We start from the raw sequence: 24757 nt of genomic DNA on the forward strand, positions 1-24757 counted from the left end.
GTCAATTATTTCTCAGTAAAACTGAGAAAAATGAGCTAGCAATGAAAGGGAAAACCACAGATTAAAAAAATTTAAGAGAACCCAGCTATTCCCTTCTTGGTATATATCCAGAGGACACCAAAACATTAATTCAAAAAATATATACACCTCTATGTTCACTGCAGTATTATTTACAATAGCTAAGATATGGAAACAACCTAACTGTTCACCAATGGATGAATGAATAAAGAAATTGCGGTATATATAATTGACTACTACTCAGCCATAAAAAGAATGAAAGCCTGCCGGTTGTGACAATGTGGATGGGCCTTGAAGGTTTTATGCTAAAGTGAAATAAGTCAGAAGGAGAAAGATAGATCCTGAATGATTTCACTCATATGTGGAATCTAAAAAACAAAACAAATGAACAAACAAAATAAAACAAAAAGAAACTCAGAGATACACAGGTTAGATTAGTGGTTACCAGAGGGGAAGGGGTTTGGAGGGTGGGCAAAATGGGTGAAGGGGGTCAGCTGTATGGTGATGGGTACTAACTACCGTTGTGGTGGTGATTACTTTGTAGTGTATACAGATGTCAAATTATAATGCTGTAAACCTGAAACCTATATAACAACAAAAAATTTGTTGCAAAAGGTAGATCTTATTTGGATTCTGATTCAAACAAATAAAGTACTACTTTATTTTATGATACTCATAAGGCAATTGAAATATTGAACAATGGCTATTCGATATTAAGAACTTATTGTTTCTTTGTTGTGATATTGTTGTTATGCTTTTAAAGTGTTTTTTAAGGATACACTCTGATATACTACAGATGAAATGATTTGATGTTTGGGACTTGCTTCAGAAAAATATGGGAGGCGGAGGAGTGGATGAAGGTAAGGAAGAAACAAGATGTGTTGATAACGGTAGGAGCTGGAGTACATGCGGTGCATTATGATATTCAGTCTTCTTTTTGATGTTGGCTATCATTTTGATATTGGCTAAAGCCTGACATAATATTTATTAAATTAGCCATTGTTTATATTTAAATGCACTCGTTACTCCAATAACTTACTACTGTCTTTAAGTTATTAACTCCACCCATTGACGAAGCACACCACAAGGGCAATATTCTGAGCATGTGTAGCCTGCTAGGCCTGTGACTTTAGGCAACTTGCTTACCCTCTCCCTCTGGTCCCATCTGCACAATGGGGATTATGAGAGGGTCTACTTGATAGGGTTATTGAGAGGTCACCCAAGACAAAAGGATTTAGCACAATGCTCTGCAGCAAGGGAGTGTCTGATAAACACTGGCTGCCAATTACAGTGAAAATTTCTGAGTTTGCTGGTTTCTTATTTTGGTAACTTATTGCAGTTCTTGAAAACCACAAGCCTACTGGTGAAGAAAATACAGGATTCTGGATTTTAATTAATCCCAGACAGCTTTCTACAAGTAAGAAAATATACTGGGTAGGTTGATATGAATCCACAGCTCACAACTCTTCAAAGACCGATAACGATACGATCCTTCTCTTATGCTGGTCTTTCCCAAGTGGGAAATCACGTGATTCCCTCAGAGGCAAAGCCTGAAACATAGCATGTGGCTTTCAGGCCCCCTCTAGCTCCGTCTTCTGGTTCTCTGGTTCTGTGCCACCTGAGAGTGTTCTCTCTGGAACATGATCGAGCCCCTGCCCACCTCTCTCCCCATCTCAAATAGTCTCCCTGTCCACTACAGTCCAGCCACACCGGCCTATGTTTGTCCTTCAAAAACACCTCCCTCTTCTCTTTTTCTGCCAGGAAAAGAATGCTCTTTTCCTGATTTTCACATGGCTCCTTTTCATTCAAGTCTCTGTTTAAACATCACCTGCTGAGGAACCTTCCCTGAACGCCCACCCACCGTTGCCCCTCTTCCCCAGTATACAACACATTTTTATTTTCATATTAGCACCTAACGCTGCTTGATATTTTCTTGTCCAGGCTGTGTTTACTATTTCGATCCCTCAGTAGAAGAGGAAGTCCATGGAAGAGGACGCTTGTCTGCTTATGGACTTATGGACCACTGCCTCCCTAGCTACTAGAATAGTTCTTGGCACATACTAGGAGCTCAATAAATACAAGTTGATTTAATGCATGCCTAAATCCAAGAATCAATAAGGGGTTGAAACTGAAACATACCAACAGCATCAGAGAGTCCGTAGACCCTTTGGCCATAGGCATCCGTCTTGTCCCAGATGAAGGTGTAGGCCAGGTTGGGAGAGGCCTGGAATGACTTCTGGAAGAGGTGCCCCTCTACAGCTACCATCAGATGAACCTTGATGAGGTTCAGGGGCACCGTGGACTGGGTCATGGTGATCTTCAGCAGTGACTTGTAGCCTGCGGTCCTGGAGCTCAGGTAGCGAAGCTTCACGTTGGAACCAGGGAGCTCAATTTCTTCATGAAGAACCTGGAGAGGAAACGCAAGGTAGATACACTGCATCAAAGGCACCCCGGCAGCTGGGCTGCTTGCAACCCAAGGCTACCTGTCTGCTACCACCCTCACCGAAGCATCACGCCTTATGGGGGAGTGCAAGAACCACTTTCCATGGCTGAGAAGAGAGAAAAAAAACCCCAACAACCAAAACTTTATCCTGCACTACGGAGCAAAGTGGCTGAGGTTATGATTTTTGGATTAATAATTATTCTTGGTCACTGTTGTGTTTCTTTTTAAAACCACGCTGTTGGCAAAAGATGTAAATAAGAACAGCAGGCTTTATTGCTAGTTGCATGCAAGGAGGCCACAAGAGGCTGTAATTATATGAACCTGCAACTTCCACCGACAATTGCTATAAAGCAACAGGGAGGCAATAATGTAATATGCCCTCTGTCGTAACACTGATGTAGATCATTAAAGCGCCTCTTATCATGTATCTCTGTGACTAACAGGAATAAAAAGCAATTTGCAGGTGGGTTGCACATATGTGTACTGTTTTTATTCTATTAAAAGCTCCAGTGACTGCTAAAGTCTAGAAACATCTGGAATGTCCAGGAGGGATTCAGTTTTCTCTCCAGTGACTACAAATTCTACTGCGTTCTTACTTTTTGTCCCTCCCCCTTAATATTAGTTTCTGGCTTATCCAGGCAGAGAGAGATGGTGGGAGGAAGTCAGCCAGCCAGTTTGGGTCAGGGCAGTATTGAGAGTCCCACCCTGGTACCTGGTGCTCCTACCTGGGTCTCAGGCACGATGGGATTCTGCCCAGGGGCAGCGCTGAAGAAGGTGGACAGCGGGGAGGAGATGATGATTGGATCCGGCCGGACAAAGCCACTGAGGTCACAGCTGGGGATGGAGTTCTCCTCTGTCTTCATCACCAGAGTGTCCATGGCATAAAAGCTATTCCACGGCAGCCACACGGTACGCTCCTGGCTCATGAACGGGGCTCGCTCAAAGTGCAGGGTCAAGGAGGCGCCGCCATTGGCGATCAGGTCAAACCTGGAGAGGGGGTAAGTGAACTCACTGAGAGGGGTGGACTCACCAGCAGACCACGTGGGTGCTCTGACCTCCAGGCTGAAGGTAGTGGGAGGGGCAGAGCAGGCAGAAGAACATGGGCTTTGTGGGAACCCAAACTCTACCATTTACTAGTTGTGTGACTGTGAGCAAGCTGCTAACCCTCTCTCAGCCCCCGTGTTTTCATCTGTGAAATGGGAAGAATTATACCGATGTCACGGTGTGGCTGAGAGGATGAAATATTGTGATGAATTCAAAGTAGGGGTCAGCCGACTCGGCCCATGAGCTAAAGCCGGCCCACGACCTGTTTTGGTAAAAAGTTTTATTGGAATCCCAGCCACGCCCATTGATTGGCTTATCCTCTCCAGCTGTTCTGACCTATAGTGGAAGAGCCTGGTAGTTTTAACAGGAACCATATGGCATCAAAGCCTAAAATAGATACTACCTGGCCCTTTACAGAAAATCTGTGGCCCCCTCCTCCCACCGCCCCCGGTGTAAAGCATTTAGCATCGTGCTAGGCTAACAGGAGTCTTCACTACATCGTGGAGTTACAATGATTGGATTCTAGGACACAGGGAGGGGCTCATGAAAGCTTTCTTTTCATCAACCTGCACTGTTTCTGATTTTTTTTTTTTTTGGTTTCACAGAACCTTAACTTTTTTTGAGATACAATTGACATATAACATTATATTAGTTTCAGGTGTACAACATAATTTGATATTTGTATATATTGTGAAATGATCACCACCATAAATCCATTCATCACCACACCTGGTTACAATTTTTTTTCCTTGTGCTGAAAACTTTTAAGATCTGTCTCAGCAACGTTCAAATATACAATATGGTAATAGTAACTATAGTCATCATGTTATACATACATCCCAGGACTTATTTATCACTAGAAGTGTGGACTTTTTAACCCCCTTCATCCATTTTGCCTTGTTTCTGATATTTTTTTCCAAAACACAAATTTATTTGGCATTTGGATGAAATGGTTCTTACTATTTCTGATATTTTTGACAATCGTTCTTAAACTATATTCCTGTTTTCCTCCAGAGCTGGATGGAAGTGTATTACTAGTAAAGTAAAATAAAGGTAGTTCTTCCCCCAATTAATGGAAAAGAACGTTAATGGAGAGAAGTCTCTCAATTTTGTGCTTTACTCCTCCACCGGGATCTCAACTCTTTGAGGGCAGTGGTACCCCCTTGTATACACTTCAGAATCCCCAGCAACTAGCAGAGTTCCTGGATCACAGTAAAAACTCAATGAAAATATACGGACTCACTGGCTTCACTGAATTTTGGTAACACTTTTAGTGTTTTTCAATAGACATAAAATGAGTGAACATGGAACATATGAATATTAAGGTAAATATCATGGTGGAAGAGTTTATTCTATTAATTTGTTTATATTTTATTTTGGGACATGCACGCTGCTGGGGACGCTTTTTTTTTAATTTATTTATTTTTGGCTGCATTGTGTCTTCGTTGCTGCACGCGGGCTTTCTCTAGTTGCGGCGAGCGGGGGCTACTCTTGGTTGTAGTGCGTGGGCTTCTCATTGTGGTGGCTTCTCTTTGTTGTGGAGCACAGGCTCTAGGCACAAAGGCTTCAGTAGTTGTGGTGCACGGGGTTAGTTGCTCTGCGGCATGTGGGATCTTCCTAGACCAGGGCTCAAACCTGTGTCCCCTGCATTGGCAGGCAGATTCTTAACCACTGCACCACCAGGGACACCCGGGGATAGTTTTGTATAGGGTACAGGAGAGTCAAATGTTTTGAAGTGAAACTGTTCCTCGTTGGGATGATAGCATTAAACCACTCATGTCTGTGGCACACACCACTACACAACAGACTGTGGGATTCCTCGGAGCATTTCCAAACACATCCTGTGACTTCCAGGGCTTTGCTACCTGGACAAGCTGAAGAATCACCGATCCATGAGGTTGGATAGATGAGCTGGGAAGTGGATTTAGGCGATAATTAGTCAGGAAGCAGCTGAGAGGGATGGGGCGGCATAAGGTGGTGAGAAACATCAGGCCAAGGACTCAGAAATGTCCTCTGGTGTCGTCACAGGACTTACAGGGCAAGATCACTGGCTTCTAAGAATGAACAAGCACGGAGGCAGCTCAGCATCGTACACCTTCACAGTCCTAGTGCTTTCAGCTAATTAGAATTGCCTGCACCTAGTGAATACCGAGAATATTTGGTTTCAGAGGTGAAAATAGGAGGACAGGGCTACTGTGGGCTGGTGATTTTTGAAACTACCTGCAAGGCTACCTTAGGACATTAGGAAAAAAAGACCAGATTCGGGCCTCCCTGGTGGCGCAGTGGTTGAGAGTCCGCCTGCCAATGCAGGGGATACGGGTTCGTGCCCCGATCTGGGAGGATCCCATATGCCGCGGAGCGGCTGGGCCCGTGAGCCGTGGCCACTGGGTCTGCGCGTCCGGAGCCTGTGCTCCGCAACGGGAGAGGCCACAACAGTGAGAGGCCCGCATACCGCAAAAAGGGGGAAAAAAAAAAAAAAGACCAGATTCTTCACCAGAGAAAGGCAAGATTCACAGCACATGATACACTTATGATTTTCCAGGTTCCAGTTTTATAGAAAAAGTGTTGCATCAGATTTATATCAACCGTCTCCTCTTTCATTTGGAATCGAATACAACAGTGTGTCTGTGTGTGTTTTAAGGCTAGGGTGGGTGACTTGTTTTCCCCTTCCCACAGATTTCGTTTCTTCTTTTTATCTTTTTCTTTAAATTTCAAGTCCATGCCCAACGGATTAAGGAAACGACAGCTTTCATCTTGGTGGAGGCTGCATGGGTGCGGGTTTTCAATCAGAAGATAATAGGGAAAGGTTGCCTCCTTCACACCGCAGGGTGACGGCTAAATGTATCTAATTAGGCTTCTCTGATTACATCCCACCCCCTCAAAACAGGAGCAAAAATAACACAACTCCTAAAGCCACAGATGAAAGCAGAAGGGGTTCACCACAGGACACTGGGGCATGTGGATCCTTGTCACCCTGCACTGCCTTTGATTTAAAATAAAATAGGAGTGAGGTTCCAAGAGCTACTCTCTCTTCCTTCTGGCCTCTGCCACACTCAACACCAACACACACACACACACACACACACACACACACACACACACACACACACACACACACACACACACACACACACACACACACACACACACACACACACACACACACACACACGGAAAAGCATTTACCTGCCATGGAAAAAGCATTGCTGTGGGCAGCCCTGGAGAGGTTGGCCATTCTAGTTATTTTCCATTTCTGAGACCATACTAAGAAAATTATATATATATATATGGGGGGGATTCTCCCTAGAGATCTGGCCTGGTGGGTCTCCCCCCAGGCCACAAGGGGGAGGCACGTGGTTCCAAGCCAACAGCACCATCTGTCTCTTTGCAGCCTCAGTCCTAAGTAAGTGGAGCCCCACAAAGCTACTTACGTGCCATCTTGGCGGGTAATGGTGTAGCCATATTTTGGATACTTGACAAAAGACACGTTCACACCAATCAGGGGAGTTCCATCTGTAGTTACGACTTGGCCTCGGATGAGAGAAACCAAGCTGAGAGAAAGAGAAACACAAGCTTTTGAGCCCCAGGCAGGAGAACAAGGGGACAAGGGGGTGTCGCAGAGTTCCCCTTCCCCATTGCCCACCCCCCATCCTCATCTGGTCCCTAAGGCAAGGACGAGACCTTTAAACATGAACTTCTGGCTTCACACGATCGATCACATCTCGATGAGACATGTGGGCCAGAGGGATGTCTCAATGCTGGCAGTCCCCGAGGAACAGTCTGGGGTGAAATCCACGGGCAGCATCTTCAGTCATTCTGCTGGGCGATGGGGTCCCCTGTGCACATTCCCTCTGCCCTCAGCCTCACTCCGTTTCTTGACATCACTTGCCTTTTGCTTGGCCCGAGCTTCAGGCTGCCCCTCATCACCATGTTTGTGCCTTAGCCTGGCACGGAGAGTATTATCCTCGGGTGAGAGCTTCCCCATCTGCCTACTCATTTCCTTTTTTGGCTGTGGAGGAAGGCACTGTTACTCTTCTCCTCCAGGCTGGGATGACAGAGGGAGTGGGGGGTTGGGTGGTGGGAGCACACAAAGGTTTTTTATGAGGCTGGGACGTATACATACATTATTTTTTTTGTTGCCCTTTAAGAGCAAAATTTCTCACAATCCATGGCATCCCGAGGAAAAGAGAGCATTAGAGAATTTTTTTTTTTTTCTGGTAGAACTATCTTGGATTCTGGATTCCATGTAACTATGTATTTCTCTTACATCAAATTCCTGCTACCGGGATTTGGGGCAGGGGAGCGGGGAGGTGGTATATACCTCTCAACTTTTTGCCACCATGAGAGAAAGCCCCCGGCTCTCCAGATCATAGTAATTAGAACTTTCCCAAAGATGCCAGCATTCAACAAGCTCCTTCTGGGAAATCCCATAAAGCAATAGAGATGCCACAATAGTCTACTCAAAATCCATGGGGAGAGAATGCACACACCTTCATAGAGAAATGGGCTAATGAGAAGTTCCATTTTTGTACTAAGTTTCCAGCCTACCAGGCAGGTTTGCAGCTGTATTGTTGGCCTTCAAGCCACTGGGCAATTTGGCGAAGGCAGAGAGGTTCTCAGGCATCCAGATTCTTGGACACACTCCCAATTTCTGGACCAGGTAATAAAGCTGACCAGTTCTTTGCCAGACTCTTGTCCAAGTCTGCTCAATGTTTGGAATGCATTTATTTCTGCAGTCCCAGGTGAACCAAAAACTGGAGGGGTGCTCTCTCCAAGCACCTCTCTTTTTATTAGCAATCCCCCCAACTGTTCAACTCCGACCCCTTGGTGATCTCAGGAGGGTTTAGACTGTTCCACTGACAGCTCTAATTGTCTGCTACTGGCTGCCTATCAAATGAATTCCATTTTTAGCTGGTTCCAACCACAATGCTACTGTCTTTTGAAAGTGGAAAACTAATTTATGAAAATAATTCTTTCGTTCAATTCCATTTCCTTATCTTAGCTCAGACTAAGATTTCTTTCAGGCCTTCCTAGACACTATTTTAAAATCAATGATGTGTGTTGATGACCACAAGGTACAAGCTGCTTGTGATGAGAAAACAAAATTGGGAGTACATCCCACAGTGGAGTATTTTTCCCCTCCATTTTTTATACAACTGTTATTTCTTTTAAATCATTCCTGTAGCATAAGACTTTGCAGAGTGCCATAGGAATAAAGGGAGCTGGGTTGCCTGTGATTTCTACCCTCTATTTTCCTAATTCTTCATTGCTGCTGGCTTCCTGTCGTCTCTAGGCAGTCAATTCGCAGAAAAGATTCAGCTAAGACATGCTATCAGTTCGTTTCTATTTATGATTATTGGTGTGTAACAATTATCACATTATCTAGATAGTGAGATCTGCTCTATAAATTATAGTGGTGGAGTCCAGGCATTTTAGTTATTTTTGTATGCCATTATCTAGGGGAAACGCCTTCTTAGCAGTCTTGAATTAAGCTCTTTTTTACTCCTAGCTTTGTCTTTCATTATTTGTCAGAGGATAATGCACTGAAATTCACATGCTTGGTGAACTTCAACCTATGTCTTGGAGTAACATTTTGCATTTCTGAATTATGCATCCAAGCCGACATGCTGGAGCGTGGGCTCATTTGGGTGGTGCTACTGATTGCCACCTTCAGAGCTTCAGAGAAGCTTTCTCTAAAGCGAGCTTCTTTTGCCCAGATCTCTGGGGCTGGTATAGTCTACCAAATATTCTGGAGCCCCTGCCTGCTCCCTACATCTTGCCTCTAACTCAGGGTGCCTTCTGGGAGTGGTAACTACTGGTGAGGAGGATAAGATTGATTTTCAAGGTACAGGTGAAGAAAGAGTATGAAAAGGAGATGAGGAAATGACTGGATTTAGGGTAGAAATAATAAAATGTTAATAGGAAGCCGACTGAAACAGAGCACGAGCCTTTGAAAGATGCCCTTACGGTGTAAGCAAACTGTATGCAAACCTCACCGAAATGCTCATGGACTAGTGCAAGGGCCTGTCACGAGTCTCTGGCAATGGGAATTATGTTCATAATTAAAAAGAAACATACCTACACAATCCCTGTCCCAGAACTGGGATTTAATAAGCAGAGAAAATATTTTTTCATTCTGAGATCTGTGGTTTATTTTTTTGAGGGTTACTCATATTAAAATAATATTACTGTGTGTAGTATAATCTGTACGTAGTAATTTAATTTTAACAATCAAGAAAATAAAGTTTGAGGTTAAATAATTTGCCTAACATGACACAGCTAGAGGGTGTCGGGGGTGGGGGGGCTGAAATAGACAAGGGCTGAGATTATTTTTTCTTTTCTATTTTATTTTTAGTAAAACCAGAACAGAGAGAGGCTAAAGTTGCTGGCCCAAGGTGACCTCATTAAGAACCCTCATAGTCAAAGAGCTGCCAGGAATTGGGGCTGCACAGCTTCCCAGAGAGTTCTAAGGGGCTGTAGAATTAATTGGCTGTACCATTACCCACCACCTCCCCATCCCACCCTCGCCAGGCTCTCCCAGGGAGGAGCGGAGTCTCAGTCATGGCCTGATGATGTTTCCTCCTCAAAGTCTAATGAGGGGGCCTCCAAGACAATCACTTATAAAGGTAAGGGCTCCTCTGAGAAGTAAAGTCTGGTATTTCCTTCACCAGCGAGAAGCCTGCTTAAGCAGTGTTATTTCCCGAGTTGCTTCAGGGTCTGCCCAGACCTAAGTGAGGATGAAGAAAACTAAGAGAAAGATGCCATGAAGAGGGCTGTCAGAGGGGTAAGGGGGCAGGGATAAGTTCCTAGTTCCTAGAGGTTCCCAGTTCTTATTTCTGCATGAGAAGGGGTGCCCCCAAGAAGATCACACCCACCATCCTCACATCTGCGGACACCAGCGTTATCTGGACCCAGTCCGACCCAGAGTGAGATCAGAGATGTGCAGGCAGGCCTGAAGAAGATCCCTGCCTCTCCTATCCTTCCTTCCACGCTCAGAATCAGAAACAGTGCCTAGAAGACAGAACGGGCTAGGGGGTATCTCAAAGCCAACTCTTCCCCTTGCTTTGTTCTCCAGGGGTACACTTCTAACCTGCCCTGGCGGGGGTGGGGGGAGGAGAGGCCAAGCTGATTACAAAATAAATCCAGAATTTGCCTCTAGAATATTCATAAGCCTCAAATTAGCAACTGAGAGCAAATGGAAACTCAAGAGAAACCCCCATCCCACCCCACCCCCTGCCATTTTGGAATGACAAGGGGACACGCACTGGCACAATGTCTAGCACAAAGTAGGCAATTAGCAGATGCAACTGATGGGGTGGGTGACTGTGAGGATTAGAGCCAATCTACTTCAAGTCTCTAGCTCATCAGAGGCGTTCAATAAATTCTAGCCACTGGCATCATCTTGACTCTAAGATGCCACAAATGATAAGTTGTGTTATTAAGTTTATAACTGCTTTTAAAAAATACTCTGTTGAGTGAAATATTTCAGTGATGATCAAACAAGAGCCACAATGAGAGGTATTCTAAAAGGGGATTTAATATAACAATAATGTCATAAAATAATAGATCATAAAAATGATCTAGAAACCAGGCAATCAACAGGTGTCTCCAAGCAGGTTCTGGGTTGCAGGTGACCAAATCCCATAGAGGGACCAGGACTCTGCTCTGGAGCTTGACCCACAGAGAGGAAAGGACCTTCTATGAACCAGAGCAGGGAGCTGCTTCCATGGGGTAGTTTCCAGGCCAACTAGGCCCACAGAAAAACCAGGAGCACTTCCTCCTGCTCCGACAGAAAGGGAAGCAGCGACCTCAGTCATCTGCGGGGACACTAGGGCGCCTACCTGCTGTTGAAGGGGTTGTCTCCAGGAATGATGTGGGTGCTGTCTTTGCCGGCCAGGAGCTTGATGCGGTCGTAGAAGGACTTCACTGCGGGTGAGTCTGTCTGGCCCTGCTGAATGATGTCCAGGGGGTCCCGGGACCCCCGGCAGAGCAGGCTGTTCTGACAGGCTGACTGCAGGCAGCAGTCAGGGTCCAGGCAGTCCACCAGGCCATCTGGAAGGGCAGAGCCAGAGCCAGGGGTCAGCAGATTTCATGGCACAAAGCTGCTTCGAGATGCTAACGCCTTGTTCCGAGCAGCCTCAACCCTTCCCAACGGTCCGAACTGGCAGGTTTCACACAACAAGCCTAGTATAATTCCACTATATACTCACAGGAAATAAAAGACTGAAAGGAAATAATTGAGAATGCGGACAAATGGTTATCCCCAGGTAGTAGATTAGTGTGTTTCTCTCTTTTTCTTTCTTGTATTTTTCTGGAATTTCTACTTTTTCTATCATGAGCACGTATTATTTGAGTGGTTGGCAATAAAAACAAACATGTTGCTCTTAAACAACATAGCGCAAAAGAATTACCTGTTGCCAGATCTCAGGGGCCCGTGCTAACGGGTGTGCAAGTCATCAAAATGCATGGGATTCCTTAAATCTTGCTTCAATGGAGAAAAGCATTCCGTCTCTTCTCCCTCTAAGCCAGGGAGGGTACTGTTGACTAGTGGGAGAACCAGGGTGATGAGTCTGACACTTTCCAGGAAATGTGGAGAAATGGCTTTAGCTTGAGCACCCACAAAATATGCCATTAGTTTCCCCAATTGCTCCTGGAACTACCTTCCCCATGCCTGCAGGACTTTGAACATTCTGATTTATTTGCCTAGATTCCTGCCCCTCCACCTCTTTCCTGAGCTGATTCCTATTCATCTACCCTTCAACAAATATTTGAGTGCCATCCCTGTTCGGGAAATAAAACAGGAAACAAAGAATGATGGTGTCTGTCCTTAAGGAGCTGACAGTAGAGTGGAGGAAACAGATTATGACTCATCCTTTAAGACCCAGACTAGGTGCGGCCTCCTCCAGGAAGCCTTCCTGATGATGCCCCGGCTAGGTTAGGTATTCCCGTTCTGTATGTCCCTGAATCAGAGGTTCTCAGAGAATGGTTTTGCATCACAATCCTGTGGGGAGAATCAAGGGCCTACCCCAGAGCTCCCGAGGCACAGCTTCCAGGAGCAGGTCCTGGAGTCTGCACTTTAAACATGATTCTCAGGTGACTCTAATGCACAAGAAATACTAGAAACCGCTGTTAAAGCCAACTTACTTGTACTAGAATTAACTGTCTCCGTATGCTTGCCTTCCTGTCTGGGAAATGAGCTCTTTGAAAAGAACAGTGTCGTATTCATTTTTATATTCATGCCTCGCTCGGTGCCAACCGTGGAGTCAGGCACTCAACAAATGTTTGTTGAATGAGTAAATGACTGTTTTCCATTCCTCACATGTCTGTTAGGGCTGAGGATGGGGGTGTTTAGGGCAGTGTTTGCTCCTTAGAATTCCTATTAGAATGGATTAGTTAGCCAACCCTTCTTCACTCTGCTGGGAATTGATTGAATATACAGTGTAGGAGCTTGGAGAGTAACTTGCTTACATGTAACTCCCTGATTTGATAGCGAGGCATTTTGGGGCCATAATTAGCATCACAGAAACATGCACTCCAACCCTGGGCTGTGACTTAACAAACACTTGAACTGGAACACTGAATCCGAGGCCTGGCTGTGTGCTTTACATTTACTACAGTGTAATTTTTTGGCATTACCCTTTACGTTTGGTTCCACTAATGAAATTGAAATATTTAATTTCACCGAAGTTCCACTGTAATTTAGCAATTAATGTACAATGATTTTAATGCATTACTTTCTTTTTAGCAAACAAACAAATTAGGAGGTTGCGTGTTCTGCTCGGCTTTAAATTACTAAAACTAGCCTCTCATTTTCCACGCGGGCAAATGTTGCTCGTGTGCCTCGTAACACATTTAGATTTACAAAGTTTTCTGGAAACGCAGACACAGGAGGGTGAGTAGGCATGCATGCTTGAAATTTAGAGACTTTCAAAGTCATGGCTCTGAGCACCTCAGCCCGATGTGCTGGTTGAATCGGGTGCCCCCCAGGGGCCCGCAAATCTCAGACCCAAGAAACGGTGCTGGAGAACTGTATCTCAGCAGCAGAATGATGCTGAGGTACCATGTCAGGCCCACGTTCAGACCACCCAGTGGCTCCCAGGGCCCTTGGCAGAACAAGAACAAGAAAATAGAAAATAAAAAAGGCAGAGTATTCTGCCTCTACCATCACCTTCCATGGAGCGCCTTCATTAGACAGAAGGAATCCACCACGGAATGCCTGCTTCAGATTTAAAAATATCCTGCTGAGACATGTTGGCAGTGCTTCATCCAGCCACTGCAGAAACTTCTCAGGTGAGAAGAAAGCCACTGTTATTAGCACTATAGAGTTCTTTAAGGCCACCGGCCTCTTCCCATTAGGAGTTCCATCCATCTCTGGTGGCCTTTTCCTCCTGAAGCTGGGAATGTGCCACCTCCCACCCCCAACCCTTTCCATACAACCAGCTTGAGGGCCTCACATCAGGAGCGAATAATACATTACGACAGGCTTGCCTATTAAGCACTGAACGTTTTCCTCTCCCCACCCCCTCTAGTCTGCTACTCATTCTGTGACTGGGACTGCTTCAAAACCATGGACCTCAAATTTCCCCACTGTTTTGTTGACTCCAGGCTTTTTATTCCAGGGCCTGTCTGGCAGGAGATGTCTTACAAACACATCAGCAATAGCAGATGGCAAATGCTAACAAAAAGGGGATAAAAAGGATAGAAATGATTTCCTCCTACATATTTACATTGACCTGCTCCAGAGATGGTGCATTTGGGGTTCTATCCATTACTAAGTGTGAGCATATACGTTACGCCTGTAATGACCTCATCATGTTTTGTGATTATGGCCTGCTGCCGCCGAACACTTGCAGACAACACTGTGAACTTGAAACTGGCACTCCAATCTCCCCGTGGCCTGTCAGTCATGAGAAGCGCATCTTTATGCCAGCAAGCCCCTCGCATGGAGTCTGACATGGCAATCTTCAGTAAATTACCCTGTCACTGACAATCTTGCAGTTATCTCGCAAACAATCAAGCAGGCAATCAAACTGTTCTGAATTGCCAGTTCAGGACCTGAGAGGCTGCCAATGTCTCCATTCAACAGGGGCATGGAAGCGGCACAGCCCCCCTATGACACTGGACGATTTATTTTATTTTTTATTTATTTTTTTTTTTGCGGTACGCGGTCCTCTCACTGTTGGGGCCTCTCCCGTTGCGGGGCACAGGCTCCAGACGCGCAGGCTCAGCGGCCATGGCTCACGGGCCCAGCCGCTCCGCGGCATGTGGAATCTTCCCGGACCCGGGCACAAACCCGTGTCCCCTGCATCGGCAGGCGGACTCTCAACCACTGCACCACCAGGGAAGCCCCCGATTTATTTTTTTATTTATCCACCTCCTTATTTGTTTGTTTGCTTGGCTTTTTTCCTGGTGAGAGAGGTTTGCAGAGTCTTCGATAAGGGCCCCATTCTGACTCAGCGGTTATGGGAAAGTGACCCAGGCCTGCCCCATGGGCTCACGGTGGTGCCCTGCGTCTGCTTAATAAACATCCTCATTTACTCCCCTCTGTGAGATGTGGCCGCCGCCTATCATCTAGGTGCTTTCTGTTAGAACGCACGCTAAATCATAGCTCTGGCTGCGTTCCACACACATACGTCATATGCTGATTGTAATGGCCACTTCAGAGAAATATGGACGTGGAGAAACTTTCTGGGAATGGTAGGTTAGGCATTCTTTGTCTTGCTTTTGATAAAGAAAATCAGAGAATCTTTCATAACAGTTCTGGCAACGTGACGCAGAAATCAGGTTAAGGCTACATTGAAGCCTTTGGATTGGAATTCCCAAGGTAAAAAGCCAAAAAATCTATACAGCGTCAGAGGTAAGAGCCTGGCCTGTGGAATCCTCTAGGTCCTGGCTGTGTGAGCTTAGAAAGATAATCAACCTGGCTAAAACTCAATTTCTTTGCCTTTAAAACTGAGTGATAACAATGCATATATCATAGGGTTATGTGATGGGGAGTTGACAGATATAGTATCAGTCTGGCACACAGTATGTGTTCAATGAACAGTAGGTATTACTATAACCAGAAACTCCCTGAAGTTTTCCACTTTTTCAATTTATAAAAACTGGACATAAAAATAAATGAAATGAATGTCCCCTGATTAGAGTCATTCACTGGTATGTGCTATAGGTAGGTTGCATCTTGGCAAGAATGCTATGTTTTCAAATAGTGATAAGATAATAATAATGGGTAGTAATAATAAATGCTATATATTGCACAGGATTTACATATGTTCTTGATTTAAATCCTCATGGTAACCCTACAAAGCAGAATAATATAACCCTTAAGCTGCAGACTCTGGGTCAGGGTATCTGGGTTTGAATCTCAGATCAGCGACTACCAAGCTGCTGACCTTGGACAATTAACTGCTCTGTGCCTCAGTTTCCTTATGTACAAAATGAAGAAGATGATAACATTAGAAGGTGCTGCTGGGAGGATGAAAGCAGTTATTACATATTCAGGACTTGGAAGAGTGCCTGGTGTAGCAAGCACTCACTAAACTGTGTATTATACCCCGCATCACCATATCACCCATCCTGTAGAGTTGGAAACTGAGGCTCAGAGAAGCCGAGTAAGTTATCCAAGAGGCGGAGCAGCAGCTTTGGAGAAAAACTAGGAAAAGGCAACCCATGAGATCATCACCCTTGTCTTCTTCATTATCGGAAGGAGGAGATGTTTCCTTCCCAAAGGGAGGCTGAAGACAGGGCAGTGGACACCCATCAAGCTGGGAAAGTGTGAGCAGCCATGAGATTTAATCACTTCTGAAGGCCTGTCTGCTCCTACAGCTGGGGAAGTGTTTAGCTGTTTGAGATGAACATCTGAAAAGGAATCAACATGAGAAACAAGATGCCTGGGAATTCATTCCCTGCAAGGCAGGCTGCTGAGGACTACACTATTTACCTGTGAGACTCAAAGCCCCTTTCAGCTGTTTACTGCTGGCACAAGGTTGCCCTTCTGGGTGGGCTGCGGGTTTGTGTCAGCAGTTTCCACCCCCTGCCTAGTTTGCTCTGCAAGACTTTTAAAGGAGTTCCTAAACAGTCAAGAGATTTAACCTCAAAGCCTTAACTGAACACCTACTAGTGATGCTCCACTCAGGGCGAAGGGGGTCACGGGTGAACAGAGAGGTTACAGAGAAGCCACAGCAAACATCTGAATATTTCCGAGTTGGCTGAAACATGCACAGCTTTTCTGTCTCAGGAAGGCTGCCTGAGTCCATGCATCACTCCTACACGGAAGCAAAGTCTTCAGGAATGAGAGGAGGTTTATTTCATTTATTTCCTCTTTGATCTTCGTAAACTGGGCAGCTTTGGGAGAATCCAGATGGAAGCATTTGGGTCAGTCTTGGGTGCCTTTTGTTCCCTGCAGCTTGGTATGCAAGTGATTCCCTCTACAACCTGCATGAGCTCTCCGGTTTTCTTGGGCGGTAAAGGCTTCAGAGGAAGATCCAAATTTACTTTTCTTAGTTTTATTTTGTGACAGGGTGGCACAAATCGACTCCCACAATTCACTTCAGGCGCCATGGATAGCGCTGCTAGCGTCTGCATGCAGCACTGGTTTGGGAACTAGGCAGCAGCTCAGATTTGAAAAATGAGCCCCACTTTTCCCAGACCATGGTTTGCTGAGAGGGACTACCAACCACCAAATCTACCTTCCCCACTCAGTGGGTCAGGAGGCCGTAGGGTGGACTGGGTGAAACATGGGCTTTGAAGACTACATAGTCTTTCATGTATAGGATGCTCAAGAACAGGCAAAGTTCATGAATTACAGTAGAAAGTTAGAAATTGTGGTCACCTTAATGGGGAGGTATTAGCTGGAAAAGAATATAGGGGACTTTTCAGGTTCTGGGAATTTTCTAGATCTTCATCTTATTCACTTGGCTTCACTGGTGAATATGTCTATAAAAATTCATCAAGGTGTATATTTAAGATTATGCACTTTATGTATTTGCTAACAGACTGACTTTAGGTAAGATAATCACCCTCTGTGCAAAGTAGGCATGATGATGAGGATGAGGATGGTGATGGTGATGATGATGATGATGATGCTTCGAGAAGCATTGGGAGGATTAAAGAAGATAATCCACAAAAGATCCTTAGAACAGTTGTGAGCACCTAGTGACCTACTAAGTGTCTCAGTCATTTCTACTTCTTTTCTTCTTTGTGAGTCTTCTTGACATCATATATGTTTGTTTCGCATCCAGAGTGAGGTACTTGCCAAATTCTCATTTTCCCAGGAAAAATACAGGGAGTTAAGGTGGTGAACGCAATATACCCTAGGGCTACTTTTGAGATCGCTTACTGATGGGGAGGTGGGGAAATCAATGAAGCAGTGGCGAGAAGGCAGGAGGTAACAAGCTGGGGCAAGAAGGGAGAGTCCTGTGCTGCCTGCTCTTTGTGATGGAAATGAAGAGGGAGCAGGGGGTGCTGGAGAGCACCCTTCTCTGGGGGCTGGCAAAAGCCAAAGGCTCCTGAATTGTAGCCAGCAGCATAAAGGGGCTCTTGAGTAAAGAAGAACTATGGCGACCATAGCATTTGTTTTGTCTCGGGAGTTATTATTTTGTTTTAAGGAGAGCTCCTGCAGGACTGTGAGGAAAGTGTGGGGGGCTCCTGGCTCATATTTTTCTGCCCGGCCCCTATCTATATAAACAATTTGAGTTTCCCAAATCAGCATACCAGCATTATTCTGGCAGCCTGGTCTTACATAAGCTTGCAAAACATACACTCCTTCAGCCAGCAGGAGCAATCGCCTTGCCAATCTGCCCTCTAGAATTGAGGCTGGGCATTGGACCCTGAGATAGCTCAAAGATGCAAATCTTCCAACACCTTAGGGTATCTGGTCAACCCTACATGCATGGGGGTGGAGGTGAGGAGAGGCAGAGGGTCAGAGAGCACCCTGAAAGGGAGAAACAGGGCCCAGGGCTCATGGGGGTCCTAGTCCGGGTGAGGGTGCTCTTCCCAGACAGCATTGCTGATCCTGGCCAGTCCCTGCCACTGGAACAGCACTTAGAAAATTTTAAGGTGGGCACTCCAAAGCTCAGGGAACCACTGGGCTCCTATCCTAGTTAGACAAATAACATAATAATACAGGCTTTAGAGTCAGAATGGTCTGGTTTTAAAACCTGTTCTATCATTCATTAGCTATGTACATTTGGCAAGTGACTGACCTCCTGTGACTCAGTGTTCCCAGCTATAGAATGGACTTAATAGCACCCACATCACCAGAGAGCACAGTGACGGTCCCTGTGACTAAGACGGTCCCCGTGAAATGAGAAGACGAAGGTACTGCACTTAACACAGAGGAAGAACTCAATAAATGGAGGCTATTCTTAATGATACTTCCTGCTCTCCACCAGGGAAAGGCACTGTTCTATTTGCATTTTACCCAATGCCTGCTGACAAGTTGGAAGTGAGGGATAATTGAAAGTATTCTGGCTTGATGTAACTAAGAAGTGAAAGGAACGGGCAAGGCTGACTTGATTTAACCTGGCAATATGAGATTAGTTCTTCATTGCTGCTGTTAGGTCTACCGCATTGCCAACCTTTTAAAGCAATAGATTGGCTGACAGTGTGCTCATTTGGAAGGTTTCACCTGCCATTAATACCCTGGCTGCCTGATGGACTGACATTCAGCAGGCATCTTGCCTCTCCCTCCACAGGGCAACCGCCATCCTTAAACATTGCAAGAAGTAAAATTGTATTTGCACTCCTTCTGGAAGGCCCGTTGGAAGTTTTCCTCTTGCTTCTTGTCAACTCTTTTTGTCAGTCTGTGAATTCCAAGGCCCGGGATCCTTGCCCCCAAAGCACCTTCCAGCTTTTCTTATAACTTAGCAATGGAAGATCCATCATGTCCAACCAGAGATCTGGCAGAGTGGAGGCCTCCCTGAAAGCTGTTTTGCTGGCTTTCCTAGTCTTCAGGATGGATGTGGGAAAGAAAGCAAAGGCTGCCTAGGACAACCCAGGCACTGTTACTGAAGGCAGGGATATAATCCAGGTAAGACCTCTCTTTGATATGACTCTAGCTTTACCGCGAAGCTACTGGGGCATCTGGTCGACCCCACATGACTGGGGGTGGGGATGAAGGATGGTAGAAATTTTATGACAATGATCTTGAAGTGTGTGTCTAGTTGTTGTTGTTGTTGTTGTTTGAATGGTTCTTCATCAGAAATGAAACAAACGGACAAAAACAAAACACTATTAACCAAACCCTTTAAAACCAATGCTTCTCAAATTCTAATCAGCGTCAGAATCACCTGGGGAACTTGTTAAAATGTAGATTCTAATTCTGTAGTCCTAGACTGGGGCTTGAGAGCCTGCATTTCTTACAAGCTCCTAGGTGATGCTGACGCTGGTGTTCTGAGCACTGTAAGTCAGGCACTAAACCGCTACTGGTCGAGTTGTGCTCCCTGATTTCTTGTCCTGGAATCACCTCAGTGATGTTAAAATACTGATCCCTGTTGTCACCCACACCTACTAAATTCCTGAGAGTGGAAACTGGGAATCTGCATTTTAATGAAAAGGTCCCAATGATTCCTTAGTTCACTTACGCTTGAGACCCCCTGCTCTGAATTATCGAAAACACCTTTCAGATATCCACAGCAGCACAACTGACCCTCAGGAACTACACCAGCTTTTCCAAATTATGCCTCCTGGGGATGTTAATAGGGGTTCCCTGAAATAGAAATGGACGTGGGACAGGAGGGTCTGTGGTCAAATGCAGTTTGGGAGATGCTGGTTAAACAAAGTTAAGCTGGTTTAATCACACCAGGAGTTCTCAGAGCCCTTGATGAGTGAATATGCATTAGGACTCTTTACCGTTGCAATGGAGTGTGTCGTATTTCCTGACCACGGACCCCGTTTGGCTTGGAGCATCTCCCTGCAACAGTCTCCCTGCAATCAGCCTTACTGGCTGGGGAGCACTTCATGAGAACACAGAGCTCTAGGTATGGGGGTTCTATCCCAGGAAGGAGCAGCCAAACCTTCATCTATTCAACAGTCACAAGTGGCAGCCCCAGGCTTGATTGACTGTCTCATAAAATGCAGGTTTTTGGGTGATCAGACCCAGTGCAAACCACATCATCACTACGAGCACATCAGCTCAGAGCCTCTGTCCTTGGGCTCCCAGAGCCTCCCCCAAACTGATGCATTTCAGCATAGGGGTCCTATGCTAGGTGGCAGTATCCTGGGGGGTCAGCATGACCATGAAGTGTTAATGGCAACCATGTCTTATGAGAGTTGATAGTTGGCATTTAGGAAAAGCTTACTAAGTGCCAGGCACCATGCTAAGTGCTTTACATGCATCCTCTCATTAAATCACCACCAGAACTCTAGGCATCATTAGCCCTGCTGTTTACAGATGAAGAATTGCAGATTTAGAGAGAGGTTAAATACCTCGCCTAAGACCATGCAGCTTTTGTATGGTGGGGCTGGGTTCTGAACCCAGTTTGCTGCACTCCAACGTTAAATCCTACACGCAGCTGCCATGATAGGTCTGTTACCGTTAAACATTCCGAGTGGCCGATACACAGGAGCTGTCGTACCTGCCACTAAGACATGCTTAGTGCCTGCACCAAGCTCTTTTAGTTAAGGCAGGACTACGTCAAACAGAAGAGGGACAATATAAAGACATACTGAAGGGCGATTTATTTTTTGGAAAACTGGGACACAGAATGTTTTAGTTGCCCTCCACCCCAGCCCCTAACTTTACCAGCTTACACTTCTGACTTGGGTGGACCACCACAGGGCTGTCCCCCTCACCAGCAGCTTAAGCTCCTCTGTGCTTTCTCAGCCTGCAGCATGCAACCTTATCCAGACACCATCCAGTAATGCTCACAAGAACCCTTTGAGGAGGCTTCTGTGATCTCTACTTCGCAGATAAAGAAACGGAGGCTCAGAGAGGTTAAGGGCCTTGCCCACAATCACACAGCAAGTAAATGATGGAGGAGTGATTCACCCCTAGGCTGTCCACCTCCGAAGCTTACACTCTTGGTTTCTACCCTCCATTCTTCATAGGAGGCTGTGAGTGATCACAGCCATATCAAGGTTCCCTGTGAATGTTGTAGAATGTGGGGAAGGAAAGGCCAAGCCTTCAGAAAACATTTTTTTTTTCTAGTTGCCGTTCCTTTCGGTCTTTCTCTTTCACTCTCTTTCTCTCTCTCTCTCTCCCCCTGTTCTTCCCCGCCCCCTCCCACTGCTGCTTCTCCACAACCCAGACAGAGGCTCAAGGAATAATGATCTCACTTGATCAGAAAGTTTTCACCTCGGACATACCTGACAGGCCTCTCTGGCACAGTCTCACCCTTGTTAGCCCAGGGCCATGTTTTTATCCCCAGGGGCTTTCTACCCTGCCTGCAGCTGTCTTCCCCCCTTTCCTGTTACAAAAAACCAGTGGCAACAGAGAGCAGGGGCCTCTGATCTCAGCCACTGATTTCCCCACATGCTCGCCCTTGCCCTGCTGTTTCTGGCCTCTCCCAGCCCAGGCTGCTCCACCCCACACGCCTGCTGACCTCATCAACCACTATTTCCAAGAGCCCACTGACAGGTCAGACAGAATCGAGCTGATGGCCGGGGAGTCCAGGCCCGGCCGGGGGTGGCAGCCTGGTGGGGTGCCAGGCAGTGACCTGCTGGGCCCCTCAGAAAGGAAAGGGGCTGTCACCACGGACACCTCTGAGCAACAAGCCGGAACAGTTACTTTCCGCCTGAGGAGAGATCCCGTCTCTTGGCGGGGAGGTGGGAGGACCGGCCCCAAAGCTGAGAGAATTAGCAGCTTTGATGACCGTGTAAAGAATAGAGAAATACCCACAGCCCTGCAACTGCGAGAAGGACCAGACTCCGCTATCTACAAACTTCCTGCTAGACTAGGGAAATCAGAAGTATGAATTCCTAAACACGGCCATTACTACACTCCAGGCACTGTGCTGAACACTCCCTAGAGATTTTATCATTAAACCTTCACATCCACTCTACTGCGTCCGTACTAGGAGCTGGTATTGAACTGCCAGTTATGAACACAGCATCTGGAGGTCTGCAACACATTGTCTGTGTGGCTTTGGGCTAGTTACTTTACCTCTCTGAGCCTCCGCTTCCTCATCAGTAAAATGGAAATAATAATCCTACCAGCATAATAGAGCTGTTGTGAAAGATTAAATAAGCTTTATGCAAAAGCACTCAGCGGATAGTAACCATCTGTTTACTCTGGCTTCCTCACTATTCCACATCTGGCCAAGCAAGCCATTGTGTGGGAGGTCTGGGCTCACTCAACAGTCATCCCTGGCCGCCCCTGCCTTTCCTCCTGTCTTGGAGGAGGATTACAGAGCTTGCCTACCTACTGCCATCAGCCCGCAGGAAGCCGATACACTGGGTGAGCAAAGCCGGCTATAGAGGTGAAAAGCAGCAGAATCACGTGTTCACGTCTTGGTGAAAGAAACAGTGTATCTTACTTTTGGATTTTCTTGGCATTGATAAAATGGTGTCAGTGATATATAGTGACTTGGGTGTCACTGTCTGTATGCATGTTTCTTTAATCCCCAAATGAAACTTATTCATCCTAAAATAATCTACTGAATAAATGACAACTGCTTTTTATCCTAGATACTTCGCACTGAAGCTTTCATTCTTCGATTCATTTAATAAGGAATTGACCAAGACAGACAGGGACCCTGAGGTTGTGGGCCTAGATTCGAGAGGGGAAACAATGAACAAATAAATGTATAATAGACTTTGCAAGAGTGATAGTGTTTTGAAGCAAAGTAAAGCAGGGCAAAGGGTTGGAGAGGGTTGGAGGGGAGCCAGGGATGGCATCTCTGAAGCAGTCATGTTTGGGTAGAAACCTAAATGAAATGAGGAAACAAGTCACGGAAACATCTGGGGGAAAAGCATTCTGGGCAGAGGGAACAGCAGGTGCAAACGGCCAGGGTTGGGCTGTATTTTGTGAGCAATGGGAAGAACAAGATGGTGGATGTTGGCCCAGTGGAGGGAGAGGAACAGAAGGACAAAATGAGATCAGATGGAAGCAGGGGCCTGCTGATGCAAAGCAATGGCCAACGTTGCACCTGGACACCATTCTACGGGAGATGAGACGCCCTGGGAGATACCAGAAGAGGCGTGATATGACCTGACTTTGAAAAGAATTCTTCTGAGGGCTCTGTGTGGGATAGACTGGCAGCTGCAGGAACAGGATCCCAGCCTAGCAAAGCTGGTGGCATGATCTGGGTGGAGGTGGGAAGACATTAAGAAACCAGGGCCGGGCCTCCCTGGTGGCGCAGCGGTTGAGAGTCCGCCTGCCGATGCAGGGGATACAGGTTCGTGCCCCGGTCTGGGAGGATCCCATATGCCGCGGAGCGGCTGGGCCCGTGAGCCATGGCCGCTGGGCCTGCGCATCCGGAGCCTGTGCTCCGCAACGGGAGAGGCCACAACAGTGAGAGGCCCGCATACCGCAAAAAAAAAGAAAAAAAAAAAAAAAAAAAAAAAGAAACCAGGGCCTTCGGAGATGCAAACAACCTAAGTGTCCATCATCGGATGAACGGATAAAGAAGATGTGGCACATATATACAATAGAATATTACTCAGCCATAAAAAGAAACGAAATTGAGCTATTTGTAATGAGGTGGATGGACCTAGAGTCTGTCATACAGAGTGAAGTAAGTCAGAAAGAGAAAGACAAATACCGTATGCTGACACATATATATGGAATTTAAGAAAAAAAAATGTCATGACGAACATAGGGGTAAGACAGGAATAAAGACACAGACCTACTAGAGAATGGACTTGAGGATATGGGGAGGGGGAAGGGTAAGCTGTGACAAAGCGAAAGAGAGGCATGGACATATATACACTGCCAAACGTAAGGTAGATAGCTAGTGGGAAGCAGCCGCATAGCACAGGGAGATCAGCTCGGTGCTTTGTGACCGCCTGGAGGGGGGGGGATAGGGAGGGTGGGAGGGAGACGCAAAAGGGAGGGGCTATGCGAACATATGTATATGTATAACTGATTAAATTTGTTATAAAGCAGAAAAAAAATAAAATTAAACTTAACTGGTAAAAAAAAAAAAGAAAGAAAAAAAAGAAACCAGGGCCTTCATAATTAAGAATAGAGATTGGAGGGGCCAGACAGGGGTGCGTCCACAGATCTGTGCAGCCACATGCAGGGACAAACGTGGCAGGAGAGAGAGCCCGGGAACCTGTCACAGAGATGTGAGCCCAGGGACGTCTGCAGTG

At 46.0% G+C, this 24757-nt stretch overlaps 1 protein-coding gene across 7 annotated transcripts in view; it reads right to left on the reverse strand.

Moving 5' to 3' along the window:
* TENM2 (teneurin transmembrane protein 2) overlaps window positions 1-24757 on the reverse strand; it is a 1009203-nt gene that overhangs the window by 91164 nt on the left and 893282 nt on the right. For all 7 annotated transcript variants that reach the window (XM_060094960.1, XM_060094959.1, XM_060094962.1 and 4 more), the window contains 4 exons: window positions 11347-11557; window positions 6937-7056; window positions 3187-3448; window positions 2158-2425 (listed from right to left, as the gene is read on the reverse strand). In XM_060094960.1, coding sequence (XP_059950943.1) covers window positions 2158-2425; window positions 3187-3448; window positions 6937-7056; window positions 11347-11557 — 861 coding nt within the window. The remainder of the gene's footprint in view (window positions 1-2157; window positions 2426-3186; window positions 3449-6936; window positions 7057-11346; window positions 11558-24757) is intronic.

The sequence above is a fragment of the Mesoplodon densirostris genome, chromosome 3 (assembly GCF_025265405.1).
Source record: "Mesoplodon densirostris isolate mMesDen1 chromosome 3, mMesDen1 primary haplotype, whole genome shotgun sequence".
Lineage (NCBI taxonomy): Eukaryota > Metazoa > Chordata > Mammalia > Artiodactyla > Ziphiidae > Mesoplodon > Mesoplodon densirostris.